Source organism: Pseudophryne corroboree, chromosome 6 (genome assembly GCF_028390025.1).
Source record: "Pseudophryne corroboree isolate aPseCor3 chromosome 6, aPseCor3.hap2, whole genome shotgun sequence".
In the NCBI taxonomy this organism is placed as follows: domain Eukaryota; kingdom Metazoa; phylum Chordata; class Amphibia; order Anura; family Myobatrachidae; genus Pseudophryne; species Pseudophryne corroboree.
This window is the reverse complement of record NC_086449.1, coordinates 619,809,398-619,831,051: the sequence shown is the minus strand read 5'-3', so window position 1 is coordinate 619,831,051 and position 21,654 is coordinate 619,809,398. Positions and strand designations below refer to the sequence as shown.

Sequence of the window (21,654 nt, the reverse complement as noted above, 5' to 3'; positions counted from 1 at the left end):
AGGAAGGAGGACCCTCGTCCTTTTTTGTATTTATTGGGCCGAAAGGACTGCATCTGATAGTGGGGCGTTTTCTTTTGTTGCAGGAACATAAGGTAAAAATGATTACTTACCCGCGGTAGCCAGGTAAGTATACCAGGTCAGTATACCAGGTCAGTAAGGCCGTCACCAAACAAGACACTACCGTTAAACGGTAGAGACTCCATAGTCTTCCTAGAGTCAGCATCAGCATTCCATTGATGAATCCACAATGCCCTCCTAGCCGAGACTGCCATGGCATTGGCCCTTGATCCCAAAAGGCCAATATCCCTTGCAGCTTCTTTTAAATATGCTGCAGCGTCCCTTATATGACCTAGAGTCAAAAGCACGCTATCCCTGTCCAGGGTATCTATCTCAGATGACAAGTTATCTGCCCACTTTTCAATAGCGCTACTCACCCATGCCGAAGCAACAGCAGGCCTGAGTAGCGAACCTGTAGTGACATAAATGGATTTTAATGTATTTTCCTGCTTACGATCCGCAGGATCCTTTAGGACTGCCGTGTCAGGAGACGAAAGCGCCACCTTTTTGGACAGACGCGATAAAGATTTGTCCACCGTGGGGGTTGACTCCCACTTTTCCCTGTCCCCAGAGGGGAATGGATATGCCACTGGAATTCTTTTGGGAACCTGTACCTTCTTGTCAGGATTTTCCCAAGCCTTTTCAAAAAGAGCGTTCAGTTCATGAGAGGGAGGAAACGTTACCTCAGGTTTCTTTCCTTTAAACATACAGACCCTTGTATCAGGAACAGCAGGTTCCTCCGTGATATGTAACATGTCTTTTATCGCCACAATCATGTACTGAATGCTCTTAGCCAGTTTAGGATTCAATCTGGCATCACTATAGTCGACACTGGAATAAGAGTCCGTGTCTGTATCTGTATCTGCTATCTGGGTAAATGCATGTTTCTGTGACCCCGAAGGGGCCTGAGCTTGTGAAAATGCATCCTCCATGGATTTCCTCCATGTCTGGTTCTTAGACTCAGATTTATCTAATCTCTTAGTCAACCGAGCCACATTTGCATTCAAAACACTCAACATATTCACCCAATCAGCCATCGGCGGTGCCGACACGGTCACTCCCACAGCGTTTTCTGTCCCCACTCCAGCCTCCTCCTGGGAAGAGCACTACCTACACCCACAACCACACTGGGGCTATAGGAGACAGACCCACAGCAAAGCCTGTTAGAGAAACACAGAGAGAGTTCTGCCAGCTCACAACCCAGCGCCTATCCCGGTTCTGAAGCGAGTAATATACTGCCCAGACCTGTTATCGCCTTTATATTCAATAAAATAGCACCAAATCACCTGTGCCCCCCCCGTTTTGCACCCTGTTACTTGTACAGTAGTGTGGGAGGCCAGGCTCAGCGTCTCTGCAGCTTCTGTGAAGAGAAAATGGCGCTGGTCAGAGCTGTGAGTGCTAAGCCACGCCCCCTTAATGGCGCGCTTCAGTCCCACTTAATTTTACATATTTATACTGGCGGGGGTCTGTATGTAGTGCCCAGGCACTGTATACACTTGTGCCAGTCGCTATTCAGGATTTATGCTGCCCAGGGCGCCCCCCCTGCGCCCTGCAGTGCCGTTTTGAATGAGGGAGCATGGCGCACAGCGCGGCCACTGCCCGGTACCTCAAAGCCGTCTTCTGCCGTCACTGAAGTCTTCTGATCTTCTTCTACTCACCCGGCTTCTGACTCTGCAAGGGGGTTGACGACGCGGCTCAGGGAACGAGCATCTAGGCGTACCTAGCGATCAGACCCTCTGGAGCTAATGGTGTCCAGTAGCCAAAGAAGCAGAGCCCTGAAACTCATAGAAGTAGGTCTGACTTCTCTCCACTCAGTCCCACGATGCAGGGAGCCTGTAGCCAGCAGGTCTCCCTGAAAATAAAAAACCTAACAAAAGTCTTTTCCAGAGAAACTCAGTAGAGCTCCCCTAGTGTGTGTCCAGTCACTCCTGGGCACAAAGTCTAACTGAGGTCTGGGGGAGGGGCATAGAGGGAGGAGCCAGTTCACACCCAGTAAAAGTCTTTTTAGTGTGCCCAAGCTCCTGCGGATCCCGTCTATACCCCATGGTCCTTTTGGAGTCCCCAGCATCCTTTAGGACGTAATCGAAAAAAAGGTGAAATATCTATGGTATAGGATATCTACGTAATATCACCCTATAGTAGTAGTGTATGAACAAGGTGCAATACGACAATTAGAATAAATACAGGTTGAGTATCCCATATCCAAATATTCCGAAATACGGAATATTCTGAAATACGGACTTTTTTGAGTGAGAGTGAGATAGAGAAATCTTTGTTTTTTGTGGCTCAATGTACACAAACTTTGTTTAATACACAAAGTTATTAAAAATATTGTATTAAATGACCTTCAGGCTGTGTGTATAAGGTGTATCTGAAACATAAATGCATTCTGTGCTTAGACTTGGGTCCCATCGCCATGATATCTCATTATGGTATGCAATTATTCCAAAATACGGAAAAATCCCATATCCAAAATACCTCTGGTCCCAAGCGTTTTGGATAAGGGATACTCAACCTGTATAAGAGTAGTATACTTATCAGAATAAACTTGTTTTGTGTGCTGTTCTGGTCCTATGCACAGGACCTGGAACCTCCAAACTTGGATGTGTGTTTCACAGGGGAATTGGCTTGTTTACCAGTTTTTCAAGCGTGCCCCAACAAAGAATCTTCTCTTCTTTCCCTTGTTACCTACTACAATATTTCACACTAGGGAGCACCACCAACAGAGAAATTTTAACGAACCCATTTGGAGTATATTATTGCAATGTTGGTCTTTGCTATCTATCTAACCATGTGTAAATAATCTGGGTCAGTGCGAAACCCTCCCTCCCCTTTAGAATATCATGTAAGTGCTACAGCAGTTTTCCTGAAAGTTTGATACTGCACATGCACAAAAATTCCTAAAAACCCCTACAGTGCATGTGTTACACAGCGGAGCTGTTGTCATGGAGACGCACAGTATCAGAGATGTTGTGAAAATGTGATGGGCGGTGACTGGAAGAGGGCTAGTAGTGCATGCAAAGATGGCCTGCTTAATGGGCACATAATGGAAGAGTCGGGGCGTGGCAGTGAAAGTGGCTGCCTACACAGACGCAGACATAGGAGGCCATAGGCCTGAAGCAAGTTTCCATGGTGCGACTAATGGTGGCATCTAAGGATGCACCAATCTGTACTACATCGTGCACAAACACTAAAAGAGATTGTAGCGGCATCTGCAGAGAGTCGCAGAAAGGAAACCGCCATTAGGCATTGCTGTGTGCGCTACTGCTTCCATCTCTGAGTAAGGTCCATAGGGGCCTATTTATTAACAAGTGATAAAACTCGTTGTGAATTATAAAATTTGTTGTGTATGATAAATGGTGCTCCAGCCAATCAGCCCCCAACTGTCATTTCTCATACGCAAGAGTTTTATCATTCACAACAAGTTTTAGCACTCGTTGGTAATGGGCCCCATAATACCCAACAAGCCCGAGAATGGAAAGCTGACATTGTCCTGAAATGTATTAGCTAAAACATAAACCAGAGTTACATGACTTAATGCAGATACAGTTCTATCTGCCATATGTTTTTTTGAGGACAAAAATGATCTTATTGGGTGTTAAGTGGGCAACAGAAGCACCTCTACAGTCGCAGTAACAGCGTAAAATGAACTCATCAACTTTATATAGGAAAATAATTCAGCAAAAGTAGCTACAGATAGGAGAATAGAGCTCTGGTTGGGAATACAGCAATGATATCATCTCACACCAATGTAACTATAGGACTCACCATTGTCCCTGTTCTCTTTCCCACTGCTGGGGGAGCTGTTGTCCCCATTGGCAGCACTATCAGAGTCTGACGTCTTGTCATGGGAGAGTCTCTGAGGGAACACAAGCAGGTCACAGATTAGACAGGCAGAAGGTACGGAAATGTGCCTGATGCACCGGGCATTTCTCTATTACTTTCTTGTTCTTAGATAATGATGCTCAGTGCTGAAACATGCTGCTTTCCCTTCCAACATTATGGGGTATATTCAATTAGGGTCGAAAGCTGCCGTCTGTAGAAAAGACGGCTTTTATTCGACTTTTTAAGGTCGAATCGTGATTCGACCTATTCAATCCCAGCTATTTTTATTCGACAAGTCGGGGAATTCGGCAGTATAGCTTCCGATTCATGTACTTTTGAGGGAAACGGGGCCAAATTCGACAGGATTTGGCCCGTTTCCAACCATCTCAGTCCGACATAAAAAAATGGCTGACTGAGATGAGGGACCTTACAGGAGGAGAGGGGGGAGAGCCGCGGGGAGACGGGGGAGAGCCGCGGGCATACAGTGGAGAGCAGCGCTACAGCACAGCGCTGCAGGAGGATGTGTCACAGCTCACGGCAGCGTCCACTCGGCTCCAACGGGTGAGGTCACGCTTGCTGGAGCCGGGTGGACACTGCTGTGAGGTCTGGCGGCTGTGAGACATCCTTCTGCAGCGCTGCTCTCCTCAGTCTGCCCGCGGCTGTTCCCGCTGGTCTCCCCCCTCCCCTCCGCTCACAGGTCTCATCTCAATTCAACTTTTTTTAAAGTCGAATTCAGATGGGATTGAATAGGGGTTGTCAGATCCATTCCCACAAATGCATGTCGGAATGGATCCGACCCTAATTGAATATACCCCTATGCTGCCAATAGGAGCTGTCAGAGCAGCAGCAGGACATGGAAGGTGCAGTGTGACACCACACACACACACAATGCACTTTGGATACTAACAGAACATAAAAAAAGGGGATGTGACCCACATGTTTCACCTTCTGACACGTCATTGGAGGAGCTCACCTTATCCAGCTCTAGTCTATGCCTCAGTGCTGGGGACGCAGAAAGCTGCATGGTGTTTGGGCTGGTGGCTTCCTTTATCACCTGCATGAAGATGGTTATATAGAAGTAAGTAATACAGATCAGAGCACAAGGTACCACACAGCCTGCTCTACAGTCCTTGGTATGGAAGAGAATAGAAGCATGGCTTTTATTAATGGCACTAGAGCACTAGTTTAGTGTACATGCGGTGTACAATATTGTACAACAAACAGCCACTTCTCTTATTCTAGTGCCATACCAAATGCAATGCAAGCAAATACACTGTGTATTGGAGATACATAGCTTCTGCAAACAAGTCCTTACAGATAAGCAAAGATTTTCTTCAGCAGATGCAACAATTCACGTCAGAAACTATTTCCATTACCTTTCCTAAAGTTCATTATATTGTAGCAAACATTTTGCATATTATATCATTTTTCCTTCTATCAGCTACTGGAAATGGAGGTGCACACTGAGGCAGAACTACCATTGGTGCAGCAGGTGCATTGCACCGGGCTCTCTGCTTCCCAGACCAGCAATTAGTTATCCCCCCTCACCCTCCACCAGACCATTCTGAGCAATGTCGGATGAATGGCCCAGTGAAGAGAGCACTCTCTGAGGGACTTGCCCCTTATCTTAGGGAGGCAGGGTTCACCTTGTGTATGCTGGACTGATAGAGGAGTCCTGCCACCTATCAGTGCTGATGATCACAGCCACATACCTCCCAACATGACCCTCTCCAGGAGGGACAGAATGCTCTGCTCCTGGACTTCCCTCTTAATGTATGATTGCTGGCACCTGTTTTGAACGGGTGGTCTTCAGTATGCCGGCGGTCGGCCTCCCGGCGACCAGCATACCGGCGCCGGGAGACCGACAGCCGGCATACCGACACTTATTCTCCCTCGTGGGGGTCCACGACCCCCCTGGAGGGAGAATAAAATAGTGTGGCGCGCGTAGCGCGCCACCGTGCCCGTAGTGTGGCGAGCACAGCGAGCCTGCAAGGGGCTCATTTGTGCTCGCCACACTGTCGGTAAGCCGGCGGCCGGCCTCCCGGCGCCGGTATGCTGGTCGCCGGGAGGCCGGCCGCCGGCAGATCGTAGTGAACCCGATTTGAACAGGTTAGTGGATCAGAAAGGTGTGTCAGCACAGGTGATGGCAATTCTAAATGAAGAGGGAAGTCCAGGAGTAGAGCATTCTGTCCCTCCTGAAGAGGGTCATGTTGGGAGGTATGCAGCCACATAATGCCTCTAATAAACAGACAGATGGACATTTTCTCTGATTCACTTCTGTCTGTGAATTACAGGCAGCACTGTCAGAGTCTGCCTGACTGAGTGCCAAACTGATGAAAGCACATGGGGTGGGGGCCCTGTCACAGACAGAGCAGAGGCCGCTGTGTCTCTCCCCCACCAAGGAACATGCCCTCTGTTCTCAGCACTGTGCAGGACATTGTGCTTGAATCCCTGTCACCCACTGACTCTCCCTCTTCCTGCCTCCCACTGTCACCCTCTGCCTCCCCGTCACACATTGCTGTGTGGCATATTGTAAACTTGGGTTGGGATGGAGGAGGGGGGCCCAAATTATAGTTTTGCACCTGAAAATTTGCATGTGGTATACCTTTGAGGGGACAGAAAGTGTGTATAGTGAGAGTAGTGTGTAGTGGGCTTTCCGGGGTAAAGTGGTAGATCAGCGACATTTGTTTCAGCTAGCATGGTAACAGTGAGCAGATGTAATGCAATTCATATTTTAGTGCATAGATAACAGTAGGTAACAGCAACATTCAGTATTCTGTGTGAATGTTGGATTTCCCAGTCCCACCTTCATCCATTCTTCAGCCTGTTCCCGACTCTGGACCGCCAGCACCAGAAGCTCAGAATTAGGGAGGCAGAAGCGTAACTCGTGTTTCTTACGGCGCCCATCCTTGGGAACATATGTGACACTGCACAAGGCCAAAGGCATCTCCAAGTGAGGCTGCTGGTCTTTAGAGCTCTTGTAACACTGCGGAAAGGCAATGTTAAATGTCAGGATTACTAGGATGTCAGCACATATCAATCATATTCGCCTTTTAGATTGTAAGCTCGCAAGAGCAGGGCCGTCTCCCCTCATGTGCCTTTCCTTCTCTTACTTGCACATCTTATACTTCATACTTGTTTGCACTTAACCCCTGGTTTTCTGTATATACCGTGTACTTGCCCTATATTGTCTCAAACTGTAAGTACTGTTTTGCTCATTTGTTTATGTACTGTGTAATGGGTGCTGTGGATCCCTTGTGGCGCCATATAATTAAAGGATAATAATAATAATAATAATAATATTACACTTTCACAGCACAGTTATTGTAGAGGGCCTGTCACGTGATCAGAGTACTAATCACATGTGCAATTTATTATATATACAGCCTCCTGACGAAACCGGTCTGGGCGTGGTGTGCTGACGTGGCTTTCATCTGGTGTATTCTCCTCTCCGTCCTCATGCGGCTCCTGGTCCCGGCGTGCTGCCGGCTACAGACAAGCGGCTGTGCGGTCTACCATTCACACACACACACACACACGTGGTAAAGATACACATAATAAACATCAACTTGTATTTTTGTTTTGATTGACCCACCGATGTTAAAGGCAGCCTTATATGTGACATGCAGTGTGTAACCAGTGCTTGGACTTGTGGCTGGAGCACTGAACCACTTTCAGTGAATGTGAGTGAACTAATCTACAGTAGCAGTTGATTATTTTCTTATGAAGGTGCTACAATGCGCTCAGGTCTGCTTCAAAGCGTGTGACACTAGAATAAAGCCACCCATGTGCCAAAGGTGTACTGCAGCATTTCTGCCTGGTATTCCTTATGTGCCAAGCATCTTCCTCCTGGCTGCACATCAGATGACCCCGGCAGTATAGGTGCCTGTATAACACCTCCTCTAAACGCCTAGTTCACATTCTCACAGTTGCAATTTGTTTCCATCCCAGTAGCCACAAGCTCTGAGATACAGGAAATCCCTTCTGGCACTCGCAGTATTTTGATACTGTGGACGTAACAGAAGGATCGCCTTCCTTCCTTCCTACTTGGTGTGTTTGTTTTATTCTTTCAGCATCTTTTCTCTAGGATTGTACCTTTCACCGCTAATTTCCAATCAGACTTAATTCCTCTTACCAATAATTTATTGTCCCTGATGAGTGTCAGCTGCTTGGCCCATTGTCCAAAGCGTTTCTTGCGCAGCAGAAATGCACAGATCCTGCTGTCCCGCACCAGATGCAGAGAAGCCTCCTGTGAAGGCCACTGATGCATTAATCGCTGAGCTTTGCCCTCTTCATCTTCCTCATCATAGGACTCATAGGAGCTGCTCAGCCCATCCGACTCATTATCTGCACATAAAGAAACACAAGGGGCATGTGATATTGCTGTGCTATAACCCATAGGAAACACCTACATAGTGGCTTTCATTAGAATAACTACAACTATTACAGGAATCTATCTGATCAGATACTATTGGTAATAGCACATCACTGCTGCGTGCACCATGATAATTAATGCTGTAAGACCAATTCTGTGGCAAAACATATAGAACCCCTAAAACTGTACAGTAACACTTGTGCTTGTGTGTGTCCCACTACTATGTCACTCGTACCTCTGTCATGCAAATCTGTCCACCCGAGAGAACGTCAAGGACAGTCCCCCAGAAAGTGCTATTTAGGAATTATTGAGTAAGATTTAAAGTTTACATTTATGGACAATTTCCTAAAAATGTCTTACAAATATAAGATTGGAATAAACAAAGAGCACAAATACATGACGGTATCTGCGGCATGGTCTAATCCGGATCTGTCTTACTGTGGTACCCAGACTACCTACAGTAAGAACTTCTTTTTTCAGATTCCTAAAGTCTTAAAGACAGAGAGATCAGTGCTTAAATTCTAAGCAATCTGACTGGATTGCTTAGAAGTTAAGCACGGATCTCTCCGTGTGTATGCCCCCCAGCGATAGCGATGCGCGGTCTCGCACGTCTCTATCGCCCATGCTAGATTGGCCTGCATGCAAACCCCCCCCCCCCCCCTCACTGAGCATACATCACGCTTTGCTGAGCAGGGGGGAAGATGTGTGCTGAGCGGTCACTGATAGATCGCACAGCATACATCTCTGGGGAAATCTCCCTGTCAGTACTGGCCTTTAAAGAAGTTGGTCAGCAATATTCTGATACCTACAATAAAGGAGATGTGAGGGAGAGCTGTTTAGCATAGTGGTATGTGCTGCTGAGGTCACTTACAGGAGTTCTTCTGCTCCCCATTGATCTGAGTCAGAGGGTAATTGTTATCTGCTTCCTCATAATATCCATCTTCTATGGAATTGGGAGGACTGGTGCTATCTGTGCAAAACAGGAAGAGACACCAGGAAGAAACATTACAGAAATATCACAGCTGGAACTGGGAGCAAGAAGTGCTACATTTACTGTTTAATGCAATACATTAAAAGAATGGGACATTATAACTTACACGATTACATATATGTCCTTATACACTTTTGCTGCAGCTACGCCATAGCTTCTTTGCTTGGATGTGCGTCATAGTCGCAATGTCACAAAACCGCTACACAAGACTGCACTAATTAATTTGATGTGTGACACTTGTACATCTGTGAATCTGTAGACAAAATGCTACAATGTGGCAACTGTGGAGTTTTTTTTCACGCCAAGTTCCGTTGTGCTTCATCTGTGACTCTGTATGTGTTTAAAACGAATTCCAGTGCTGTTAAAGTCACAGCCCTGTGTCTCTGGTACAGACTGAGTGGTGTCCCCGTGTGTCTCTGGTACAGACTGAGCGGTGTCCCCCCTTGTCTCTGGTACAGACTGAGCGGTGTCCCCCCGTGTCTCTGGTACAGACTGAGAGGTGTCCCCCCCGTGTCTCTGGTACAAACTGAGCAGTGTGTCCCCGTGTCTCTGGTACAAACTGAGCAGTGTGTCCCCGTGTCTCTGGTACAGACTGAGCAGTGTGTCCCCGTGTCTCTGGTACAGACTGAGCGGTGTCCCCTGTGTCTCTGGTACAGACTGAGCGGTGTTCCCCTGTGTCTCTGGTACAGACTGAGCGGTGTCCCCCTGTGTCTCTGGTACAGACTGAGCGGTGTGTCCCCGTGTCTCTGGTACAGACTGAGCAGTGTCCCCCTGTGTCTCTTGTACAGACTGAGCGGTGTCCCCCTGTGTCTCTGGGACTGATCGGTGTCCCCGTGTCTCTGGTACAGACTGAGCAGTGTCCCCCTGCGTCTCTGGTACAGACTGAGCGGTGTCCCCCCGTGTCTCTGGTACAGACTGAGCGGTGTCCCCCTGTGTCTCTGGTACAGACTGAGCGGTGTCCCCCCGTGTCTCTGGTACAGACTGAGCGGTGTGTCCCCGTGTCTCTGGTACAGACTGAGTGGTGTCCCCCCCCGTGTCTCTCGTACAGATTGAGTGGTCCCCCCCCCCGTGTCTCTGAGACTGAGCAGTGTCCCCCCCTGTGTCTGCAAAATTTAAAGTAAAAGTCACTATGCTAAACCGCTCGGCGCAGCTCCCTCCCGCCCGGCCTCTCGCGCCACATGGCGTATTGAGGTTAGGTGCATGAGGCACATCTGAACCTCCCATTTATGGGCACCGATGCAAAGCTGAACACAAGCTGGCCATTACTGAATGAAACTACATATTGATACTCGCCAATATGTCGAGTTGTATGCAGTGCTGTGACCAGACAGCCCTATCTGTATGCTTGGATTGGCACTATCATCATTTTCAGTGCACACTTGCACCAGCCCTATCCTTGGTGCACAATATCCACCTAAAAACAGACGTAATTATACATATGCACAATTCCACTGACACGCCCTCACAAAACACTTCCTACATACTGTACGAATAGCCCATAACCACTTGTCAGTATCCAGAATCTGACTGCAATTCATTCTCCTACCACTTGGGGTGCTGTGGCTATGCCATGTCAGCAGGGGAATGGTTTTCTCTCCTCAGCCAGTGACTACCTGCCCGTGTGCTTGCCTGTTATAATGCACTGGGCCCGATCATTAGCCATAATTCCTAGGGTACTGATCCTACTGTTTGTACTTCTATTTCCTCAAACTTTGGTGCTTCAGCTGTTCCCTATTCAGCAATCAGTAATTCTTAGTACATGTTGGTACTTGAGATTCCAGCTTACATTTATATCTAGCCTTTGATCTGCAATTTCTGCTCACTTGTATCCAGTGTGCAACTTCGAGTACTAGCACTTCTTGATAAGATTACACTTTGCTTTATTGCATGTATACTATCTGCAGCTGCAGTATTATTAGCAGTCTTATGTATGTACATATATCATTATAGCATTATCTACTCAATACTCTATACCATAGACTGTGTTTTTGTCATTTGAACTTCCAGCTTATCTGAACTGTGTATTTGCACCTGTTACTAATCAGCTTACCTTTTTGCATATCCTATACGATTACCTGCATCACTGTACTTGTCATCCTGTAGCTGCTTACCTTATTGCATATCCTATACTATTACCTGCATCACTGTACTTGTCATCCTGTAGCTGCTTACCTTATTGCATATCCTATACTATTACCTGCATCACTGTACTTGTCATCCTGTAGCTGCTTACCTTATTGCATATCCTATACTATTACCTGCATCACTGTACTTGTCATCCTGTAGCCGCTTACCTTATTGCATATCCTATACTATTACCTGCATCACTGTACTTGTCATCCTGGAACCTGACTTGCTTTGCAATCTCGGGATAAATGTAATAGCCTCCGAGTTGTCGGAGGGGCGAGACTGTGCCAGTCTGCCCATTTTATTAAAGCAGCAATCATTTATAAGGCAAAACCTCCAGCAACTCGAGGGGCTGTTACATTTAGCCCATGGTGTCAGTCGGTCTCCGGCCACAGGAGAGTATACCGCATCCAATGCTACAGTATATGTATGAATTGCAGCAACATTTACTCACTGGCTTCTCTCCTGGACTTTATTAACAGTTATTACTTATATGTTCAGAGACATGTAACTATTCCTAATGTGCCGCAACTATTTCTGCATTTACCTGCCTGTTTATCCTCATTACTCAGGCTGCTGTGTCCCTATTCCCAGTCACTGCTCCACTACGGCACTGCTTACTCACTGCAATACTTTTTGGATAAAGCTTCTCAGACATAAGCCATATTGGCAAGTGACGCATTCCTTTAAGTATGAGTGTGATAGAATCCATGAAACCACCCAGATATATAGCCCTTCACCCATAAATGGAAATGTGACTAAACTGCATGCAACGGGTTTTTAAGGATGTGCAGCAATTTTAAATGTGAAGCCAGCCGCCAGCCAATCAAAGATCGTGGACTGGCAGCTGCTGCACTGCAAGCTTTGATTGGCTCACGAACCGTCACCATATTTGAGATGCCCCTACCGCCGGAGACCAAACTTACTGAGGGGCAGGAGAGGCACGCGCTGCGCTCTCCTCCCCTCAGACAAGGAGGCCAGCAGCAGAAAAGCCCAGCACAGCAGCAGCAGCAGAACCCAGCCCAGCAGGGGTGGCAGTGAGCACTGGGGGCAGTTTGTGTAAGCAGGACTATTGGGTGCATTATGTGTATCTGGCACTACATTATTTGTATTTGGCAAAACACTGGGAACATTATGTGTAACTGGCACTATACTGGGGGCATTATCTGTATCTGGCAATATACTGGGAACATTATGTGTATCTGGCACTATACTGGGGGCATTATGTGTATCTGGCACTATACTGGAGACAGTATGTGTAAGGAGCACTACTGTGGGCATTATGTGTAAGGCTGTTAAGTGTGTGTGTGTGTGTGTGTGTGTGTGTGTGTGTGTGTGTGTGTGTGTGTGTGTGTGTGTGTGTGTATATAATGTCACTTCCGGCGGGACGTCACAGTCGGGACCGGAAGTGGGACGACAAACGCCGAGACACACGATGGGAGGCGGTAAACGTGACCTGGGAACCTGTACGTTTATGTATTTAAGCACTGTTTGTTTTGCACGGAGTGTTATGTGTGTCCTGATGACGGGAGGCAGTACCCCGAAACGTTGAAGATTAAAGCACCTTGAATTTTCACTAAGTTGGTAGTCCAGGAGTGACTATCATTTGGAGGATATATATATATATATATATATATATATATATATATAGTTTGATAACATAATATAAAGTTGTGAAGCCACGCCCACTTTCTGTGGGGGGGTTGGGAAGGGCGCTTCAAAATTTCTTGCTTAGGGTGCTAGTAGACCTGGAGCCGGTCGTGCTAACATGGATGCATTTCAACAAATTAGGCCATTTCTGTCTATGAGCTAACTGGACATTGGCCCTGCCAGGGCGAGGCCTGTGTGACCACCTGGTGAAAAGGGCACAAATTACTTACTGTGAGACGTGATATACTCAGTGGATTTCCCTGGTCCAAGGGGCACAGCTTCTTCATAGTAATCCTCTGGTGGTGGAGTGGTTGGTAGAGGAGGTGGAGGGACACAAGGTGCTGGCGGCGGTGGAGAAGATGGCCGCTCCGTCTCTCTATAATCATCCTGCATATCACGTAACCCTTGCAAGTCACAATCTGTATAAAATGAAAAAAAAAAAAAGTTACATAATCCAAGAATTGGAGCCATTAACAAATATCATCATCAATGGCTGATGCACACAGAATACAACAATCTCCAAACATATGCTTTGCTGTAATAGGAACAGCATTAGAACTACACAAATAATTGTTTCCCATACACTATACATTTAATGAGAGACAGAATTCCATAAAAGTTTAACAATAATGAGTCACACATGATAAATGACACTGATTCCGTTAGGGTGGCTTGGTTGTAAAGTTTCTAAAATCAGTCTATTGATAGACATCTTGAAGGTGTCATCCGCCAGTATTGAAGTTTTAAGAACAGAAAAGTGAGTGTTGTTTTCCTAGTTAACCACTTAACTGACGATTTTTCCTTTCAAAACCGTTTCTAACATTGTTTTTTTTAATGTTTTTTATTAATGTTTTATAAAATATAGTTTAGAAAGTGTTTTTTTTTTAAATATTTAAATATTATATTATGCACATCTGCAGAACGGATCTCCTCGTCAAACATTTGGGTGGCGCGGTCGCATGTGATCTGACCATGCCAGTTAAGTGGTTTTAAGGACAATAAATACTGATTTCACACATTCCACATCACACTTGGCTGCTGTTAAGGATTTCACATTGGGATTACAACATCTTTGCTGAATGGAACCCACAACATCCAACGAGGCTGCTAGATTGCCAGGAGAGAGTCTATGTACACTGAAAATAGGTTTCATGCCAGTGTTTCCCAACCTCTGTTCTCAAGGCACACTTAAGGGGGGTACACACGGAGAGATCCGTGCTTAAAATCTAAGCAATCTGACTAGATTAAGCACGGATCTCTAAGTGTGTATGCCCCCCAGCGATAGTGATGCGCGGCCCTGCGCGTCGCTATCACCGGTGCTAGATTGGCCTGCATCGCTCATTTCACCCGCTGAAATGAGCGCGCCCCCCTCCCGGTCACATGTGCTGAGTGGTCTGTGACAGATCGCTCAGCACACAACTCTCCCCGTGTGTACTGCCCTTAACAGTTCAGGTTTTAGTGATAACCATGCTTGAGCAGAGATGGTTAAAGTAAAATAACTGAGGTACTAATTAAGTCACCCGTGCTTAAGTATGGCGATCATTTAAACTGTTAGTGTGCCATTAGGATATTGGCTGGGAACCTGTTTTATGCATAACCAATATCTCTTCTATTCCAGTGTTTCCCAACTCCAGTCCTCAGAAAACCCTATCAGTGCATGTTTTACAGATCTCCTAGTTGGTGCACAGATACGGTCATTACTGCCTGACATGTTTTAAACGATGCATAGGTGGCGCTGATTATTTCACAGTGATACTGAAGAGATCTGTAAAACATGTACTTAGTGGTTCCCGAGTTGGGAAACACTTTTATACAAAATGTAGAGACACAAGATTATCCAAAATGTCATACTGTACTGTATATTAAAGTTTCAGATAACAGAGAAAAATAAAAGCATCTACACATATTAGGGGGATCAGTATGTTTTACTGGCGGCCGGGATGGCGGCCATCAGTATACCAGCAGTGGGGCGAGCGCAAAGAATCCCCTTACGGACTCACTACGCTCGCCACAGGTTCTATTCCCACTCTATGGGTGTCGTGGACACCCACAAGTGGGAAGAGCCCATGTGCTGGGATTCTGGCTGTCGGCATCCCGGCGTCTATATCCTGACCACTGGGATACCGACAGCCAGCAAATTAACTGCATCCCATATAAGGCTATGACAGGGAGAAGTTACTCCCCCCACCTATCAATGTCTGGGTATCCGGATTCTGGGTCGACACCCATTGGTCGACAGTGGCTAGGTCGACACTATAAATATTCATGTGGACTACGATTGGGAACGGTAACCTGTGCGGAGCGCAGCGGTAGCAGAGCAAAGCACCTTGCCCGAAGCATGGCGAGCGAAGCGAACCATGCGAGGGGACACGGTGCACTAATTGGGGTTCCCGGTCACTTTACAACGAAAACGACACCAAAAAAAGAAAAACTCACATCGACCTTATTCATGTCGACCTAATAGCCATGTCGACCTATTTCTACTGTCGACCTAGCCACTGTCGCCCAATAAGTGTCGACCCTGAGTCCCATACCCCAAAGCCTGTACCCCATAGCAGATGCACACTTGCTGTGTTCACCATATAATACTGTGGTGTACAAAGGGAATACGGTCGTTAGGTTGACACAGCTTACGTCGACAGTCATTAGGTCGGCCACTGAAGGTCGACATGGGCATTAGGTCAACATGCACTATGACGACAGGTCAAAAAGTCGACGTGAGTTTTTCACACGTCACGATCCATGTGGACTACAATTGGGAACGGTAACCAGTGCCGAGCGCAGCGAGTCACCTTGCCCGAAGCATGATGAGAGAAGCGAGCCATGCGAGGGGACATGGTGCACTAACTGAGGTTCCCCATGACTTTACGAAGAAAACGACACCAAAAAAAGCCCAAAAACTCATGTCACCCTTTTCGCCTGTCGACCTAGTACATGTCGACCTAATGCCCATGTCGACCTAGTGCACGTCAACCTTCAGTGGTCGACCTAAGTTGTGTCGACCCAACGACCCATACCCGTCCCAAGTATATGAACATCTACTATTATTGTAACTATCGTTTATCTGATCCACCATTTTCTGGTAAAGTCCTATTACACTACATTATGGGGTATATTCAATTAGGGTCGGATCCATTCCGACATGCATTTGTCGAAATGGATCCGACAACCCCTATTCAATCTCATCTCAATTCGACTTTTAAAAAACGGAGGAGATCAGCGCTACAGTAGCGCTGCAGGAGAATGTCACACAGCCGCCAGACCTCACGGCAGTGTCCACCCAGCTCCAGCAAGTGTGACCTCACTTGCTGGATCCGGGTGGACGCTGCCGTGAGCGGCGCGGCTGTGTGACATCCTGCTGCAGCGCTGTGCTATAGCGCTGATCTCCCCTATATGCCCACGGCTGTCTCCCGTCTCCCTGTGGCTGTCCCCCCCTCTCCTAATCTGGGTCCCTCATCTCAGTCCCACATTTTTTTATGTCGGACTGAGATGGTCGGAAACGGGGCCAAATCCTGTCGAATTTGGCCCCGTTTCACTCAAAAGTACGTGAATCGGCAGCTATACCGCCGATTCACGTACTATTCAACAAGTCGAATTCCACGACTTGTCGAATAAAAACTGCTGGGACTGAATAGGTCGGATCACGATTCAACCTTAAAAAGTCGAATACTGCCGTCTTTTCGACAGACGGCAGTTTTCGACCCTAATTGAATATACCCCTATGTGTATTATACAAGTTCTTCCTCAATCTTAATGAAAATCGCTGCCTGAATATTATAGTCCATTACACTTGCGTGGTTGCTAGATTATTATAGCTCTTTTTAGATTATTCTGGTTTTACACAAACATTAAAGATTAATTAATTTGTCTCATTTTATTTGTAATTAAAGTGGATTTTTGTATCCCCACTTACGCCATACTGATACCTTTAAAACCTGGGTTCATTCTATGTACTTGAATTGAGGATAGAAAAAATAAATTAATGAAAATCCCAGAATCATTGCAGGGATCATCTTTCCATTTTTATCAGCCAGAATATTGCTGTGTGTGGCAATTATTGTTTTACAGTATCTATTTATTAAAGTAAGCTGAAGAATTAGTTTCTATAATCATTTATTATAGGAGAGAATTCTTCACGTTCACAAGCTTAGAATGGAACATAATGACATCCATTGGCCCAATCAACATATAGACAACATACCAAATTCCTCAAAAAGAGACTCCACAAAGCTGGTACCATTGTGATATGCTGCAGTGTTCATATACTGAAAGTCCAAGTCATCTCCTAGAAAATCACAAAACAAGCGTTACTCTAGCAGAAGGAAGACGTCATAAACATTCAAGTCTTAGGCTTTTTTCCACTAGAGGGCAGCAACGTATTAATAAACCCTATCTACGTGGTTCCACAAAGAGTTTTACCTGAATTAGTCTATCTTGAATTCTTCTACATTTGTCACTGTGTCCCACTCACCACTTCTTATTCTATCCTGATTCTCATCATACCTATGAAACTGGCCCCTCAGTGCTTATAGCTCTAGGAAAACTAAGACATGTGGCTTTATTTCATCTCAGTGCCTCTCAGCATCTGTGTTGGTCATTGTTACTGAATAGAACTCATTGCTCACCTCTTGTGTGTCAGTGGGTGTGTAAAGAGATAACAAGTGGTGGCTAGCTAGACACTGGTGTGTCACTGTCAACGACGCAGATGCACTGACCCAGGCAGCCATGTCCAGATGGAGAAACTACACCTGCCATAGCACAGGTGCAATCTCCAAAGTGGCCAGTGGGGAAGGAGGGAGGCATATCGGTATGGTGAACATCAGCAGTGGCCTTAGAATAAAGATGCAATAGCTGCTGCCATAGTGTCCACCTCGGACACTAACTGAATGAATTACCTTTGCCTGCGTACACAAGGGGCGCATCTAGAGAGGAGGAGGCGCGTGTGCAGTCTCCATTCCTGCCCCGTCTATCCGGCAGAGCAATAGACTCTGGGCACTAGTAGACCCTAGCGCTGTCTCAGAGTCTAGTGCACATGCACAGGTCCTCAGGAAAATGGTGCAGCAGCCATTTTCCCAGTGATTTTTATACTGAGCATGTGCAAAAAGCCATTCCCTTTTCCTGTTCGTTTCTGCAGCGCTGCCACCGCCGATGCAGGGCTACAGAGGGCAAGTATTGTAAAAATGGTTGCAGGGTGTGCGGTGTGGATCCACTTGGACCCCGGGGGCCAGTGGGCGCCACACACACTGCAAACATTATAGATACACTGCTGAGACTTTATATCATATGAATCTAGAAACAATACAGACTTAGCATGACAAATAGTATGACAAATCCTTCCTACTGTACCTGGAGAAGGCTGTAGTTGGCGCAGGATGCTGCATACCGCACTCTGCTTCTCTCTAGTTGTGGCGCTCAGGAATTCATGGTCTAGAAGCTTCAGTAGAACATTCAGTTCTGGCAGCAGCTGGTCTAGAACTGAAACAGAGAAAAAATATTCTACATTACTATGAAGATATCAGGGATGATATAGGAGGAATTGTTACTCCAGAGAGTTTACACACCGGAGGCAAAGTCTCAGCAGTAAACGGAGCAAAGGAGTAGTTGCAATAATAAAAGGAAGAATGCAAACGTCTGCCATATCGGACATGTCCAAAGAGGGACGCAACATACCATAAGGCACTGCTCTCTATACATTCTATTTCATCCACATGAACTATACAGTTGGGAGGTTACCTGACTTCCCAACAACTATTTCAATCCAATGTACCGCTCTTCTACATTATGTAGGTGTAGTAGGGAATACAGATTGTACGCTCGAACTGATGCAAAAGATTAAAGATTCTCTGCAAAGACCTTTGTAATAGGCAGACACAATATACAAGAATGGTTCATTAGATACAATTATTTAGATTGAATGTGGAGGCCTTTGAATACTATGGGGAAAGTAGTCTGTGGCCACGGTTAAGCGAATAAATAAAGATGAACAACACAAACAAAAGCCAGGATGCAGTAGGCTGAGGCTGCAGCCACTGCATCACCTGAAGCTTCCTATCAGTAGGCCTGATTCATGGGAAAAGTGGAGGTACTAAGGGCCTAATTCTGAGTTGATCGCAGAAGCAAATATGTTAGCATTTGGGCAAAACCATGGGGGTAATTCCAAGTTGATCGCAGCAGGAAATTTTTTAGCAGTTGGGCAAAACCATGTGCACTGCAGGGGAGGCAGATATAACATGTGCAGAGAGAGTTAGATTTGGGTGTGGTGTGTTCAATCTACAATCTAAATTGCAGTGTAAAAATAAAGCAGCCAGTATTTACCCTGCACAGAAACAAAATAACCCACCCAAATCTAACTCTCTCTGCAAATGTTATATCTGCATCCGGGATGCGGTCAAGATGCCGCCGGCCGGAATCCCGGCGGTCGAAATACCGACGCCGGAATCCCGACCGCCACAATCCCAACATATTCTCCGTCCGTGGGTGTTCACGACACCCATAGAGGGAGAATATAATAGTGTGCCGAGCGTAGCGAGGCACCGTGCCCGCAGCGTGGCGAGCGAAGCGAGCCCGCAAGGGGCTGCGTTCCGCTCGCCACCCCTGTTGGGATTGTGTGGTCGGGATTCCGGCGTCGGTATTTCGACCGCCGGGATTCCGACCGGCGGCATTTAGTACTGATCCCCTGCATCCCCTGCAGTGCACATGGTTTTGCCCAACTGCTAAAAAATTTCCTGCTGCGATCAACTTGGAATTACCCCCATGCATGTGCAATGCAGGGGGACAGATATAACATGTGCAGAGAGTGTTAGATTTGGGTGGGGTGTGTTTAAACTGAAATTTAAATTGCAGTGTAAAAATAAAGCAACCAGTATTTAGAAACATAGAATTTGACGGCAGATAAGAACCACTTGGCCCATCTAGTCTGCCCCTTTTTTTTTATCCTTTAGGTAATCTCAACCCTTTTTGAACCTTAATTCTTTGTAAGGATATTCATATGCCTATCCCAAGCATGTTTAAATTGCTCTACAGTCTTAGCCTCTACCAGCTCTGATGGGAGGCTATTCCACTTATCCACCACCCTTTCTGTGAAGTAATTTTTCCTTAAATTTCCCCTGAACCTGCCTCCCTCCAGTTTCAGTGTATGTCCTCGAGTTCTAATACTCCTCTTCCTTTGAAGAATGTTTCCCTCCTGAACTTTGTTAAAACCTTTGGTATATTTGAAAGTTTATATCATGTCCCCCCTTTCCCTTCTCTCCTCCATACTATACATGTTAAGATCTTTTAGCCTTTCCAGGTAAGTTTTGTGATGTAGGCCATGCACCATTTTAGTTGCCCTTCTTTGTACACTCTCTAATGTATTTATATCCTTCTGGAGATAGGGTCTCCAGAACTGGACACAGTATTCCAGATGGGGCCGTACCAATGACCTATACAGTGGCATTATCACTTCTTTTTTCCTACTACTGATTCCTCTCCCTATGCAACCAAGCATCTGACTTGCCTTTCTCATTGCTTTGTTGCATTGCTTTCCTGCCTTTAAGTCACTTGAAATAGTGACTCCTAAATCCCTTTCCTCCTCAGTAGTTACCATTATAGTACCCTTGATACTATATTTAGCCTTTGGGTTTTTGAGACCCAAGTGCATGATTTTGCATTTTTTAGCATTAAACTGTAGTTGCCACGTTCTTGACCATTACCCTGCACAAAAACAAAATAATCCACCGAAATCTTATTCTCTCTGCACATGTTACATCTTCTCCCCCTGCAGTGCACATGGTTTTGCCCAATTGCTAACAAACTTGCTGCTGCGATCAACTCAGAATTACCCCCTATGTGTGAATGACTACAAGTCGGTGAAACAAGAAACCATTAGTGTCAGTGCAGAACAGTGTGAAATCTGCGCCTATATTAGGAGGATAAGAAGCAGGTGGAATGCGCGCTATGTGAAGAGGGTCTCGAGTAGCAGAGAAGTAAGAGGCATGGCTGAGTGCTTTATCTCCACTCTGCACAATGGCAGAACACCAAGGCTGGGGGTGTATGACGAATACCACAGACAGGCGACAGACAGCTCACACACAATCCAAGAAACAAGTGGTAACAGTCTCCACATTTGTCAGTGTGTCATCTCTGCAGTCTTCTTGCTAGCAGTGTTATCAGCTCTAATAGCAGTGCAGCCCCTGACACAGACTGGGGGTCTATTTATTATAGGGAGATACAGGTACCTCCAGTGATAGCTTCCTAATAGACAGCATAGGGAAGACTATGTAAAAGGACTGCAATGGTCCTCCTCTCCACAGCCGTGTCAGCATAGTGACAGCAGGGCAGCCAGCAGAAAAAAATGCTTTATTTAAACTTTTTCTTTTAAATATTATAACGGATTGAGGAGGGTTCATTGCAATCTTTAAACAGCTAACCTATAATGGAGGAGATGTATCAAGCAGTGTAAATAGTGAAGTGGAGAAGTTGCCCAGAGCAGGTATAATATTATAGAATGTATGCTACCTTGAAGCTGATTGTTTGTTTGCTATGAACAACTTCTCTACTGGTCCGCTTCTCTACACTGATTTCCCTCTAATACCAACTTTCATACCAAAATCCTGGGTCCAGTCAGGTCACTGAACATGGGTTTCAAGCC

At 46.0% G+C, this 21,654-nt stretch overlaps 1 protein-coding gene across 1 annotated transcript in view; it reads right to left on the bottom strand.

The window, feature by feature from the left end:
- Positions 1-21,654, bottom strand: part of AFAP1L1 (actin filament associated protein 1 like 1) — a 160,225-nt gene that overhangs the window by 41,398 nt on the left and 97,173 nt on the right. The window contains exons 2-9 of the mRNA XM_063928086.1: positions 18,372-18,500; positions 17,227-17,310; positions 13,256-13,444; positions 9,129-9,227; positions 8,018-8,229; positions 6,689-6,868; positions 4,856-4,936; positions 3,826-3,916 (exon numbers count right to left, since the gene is read on the bottom strand). Of these exons, the coding sequence (XP_063784156.1) occupies positions 3,826-3,916; positions 4,856-4,936; positions 6,689-6,868; positions 8,018-8,229; positions 9,129-9,227; positions 13,256-13,444; positions 17,227-17,310; positions 18,372-18,500 (1,065 nt within the window). The remainder of the gene's footprint in view (positions 1-3,825; positions 3,917-4,855; positions 4,937-6,688; positions 6,869-8,017; positions 8,230-9,128; positions 9,228-13,255; positions 13,445-17,226; positions 17,311-18,371; positions 18,501-21,654) is intronic.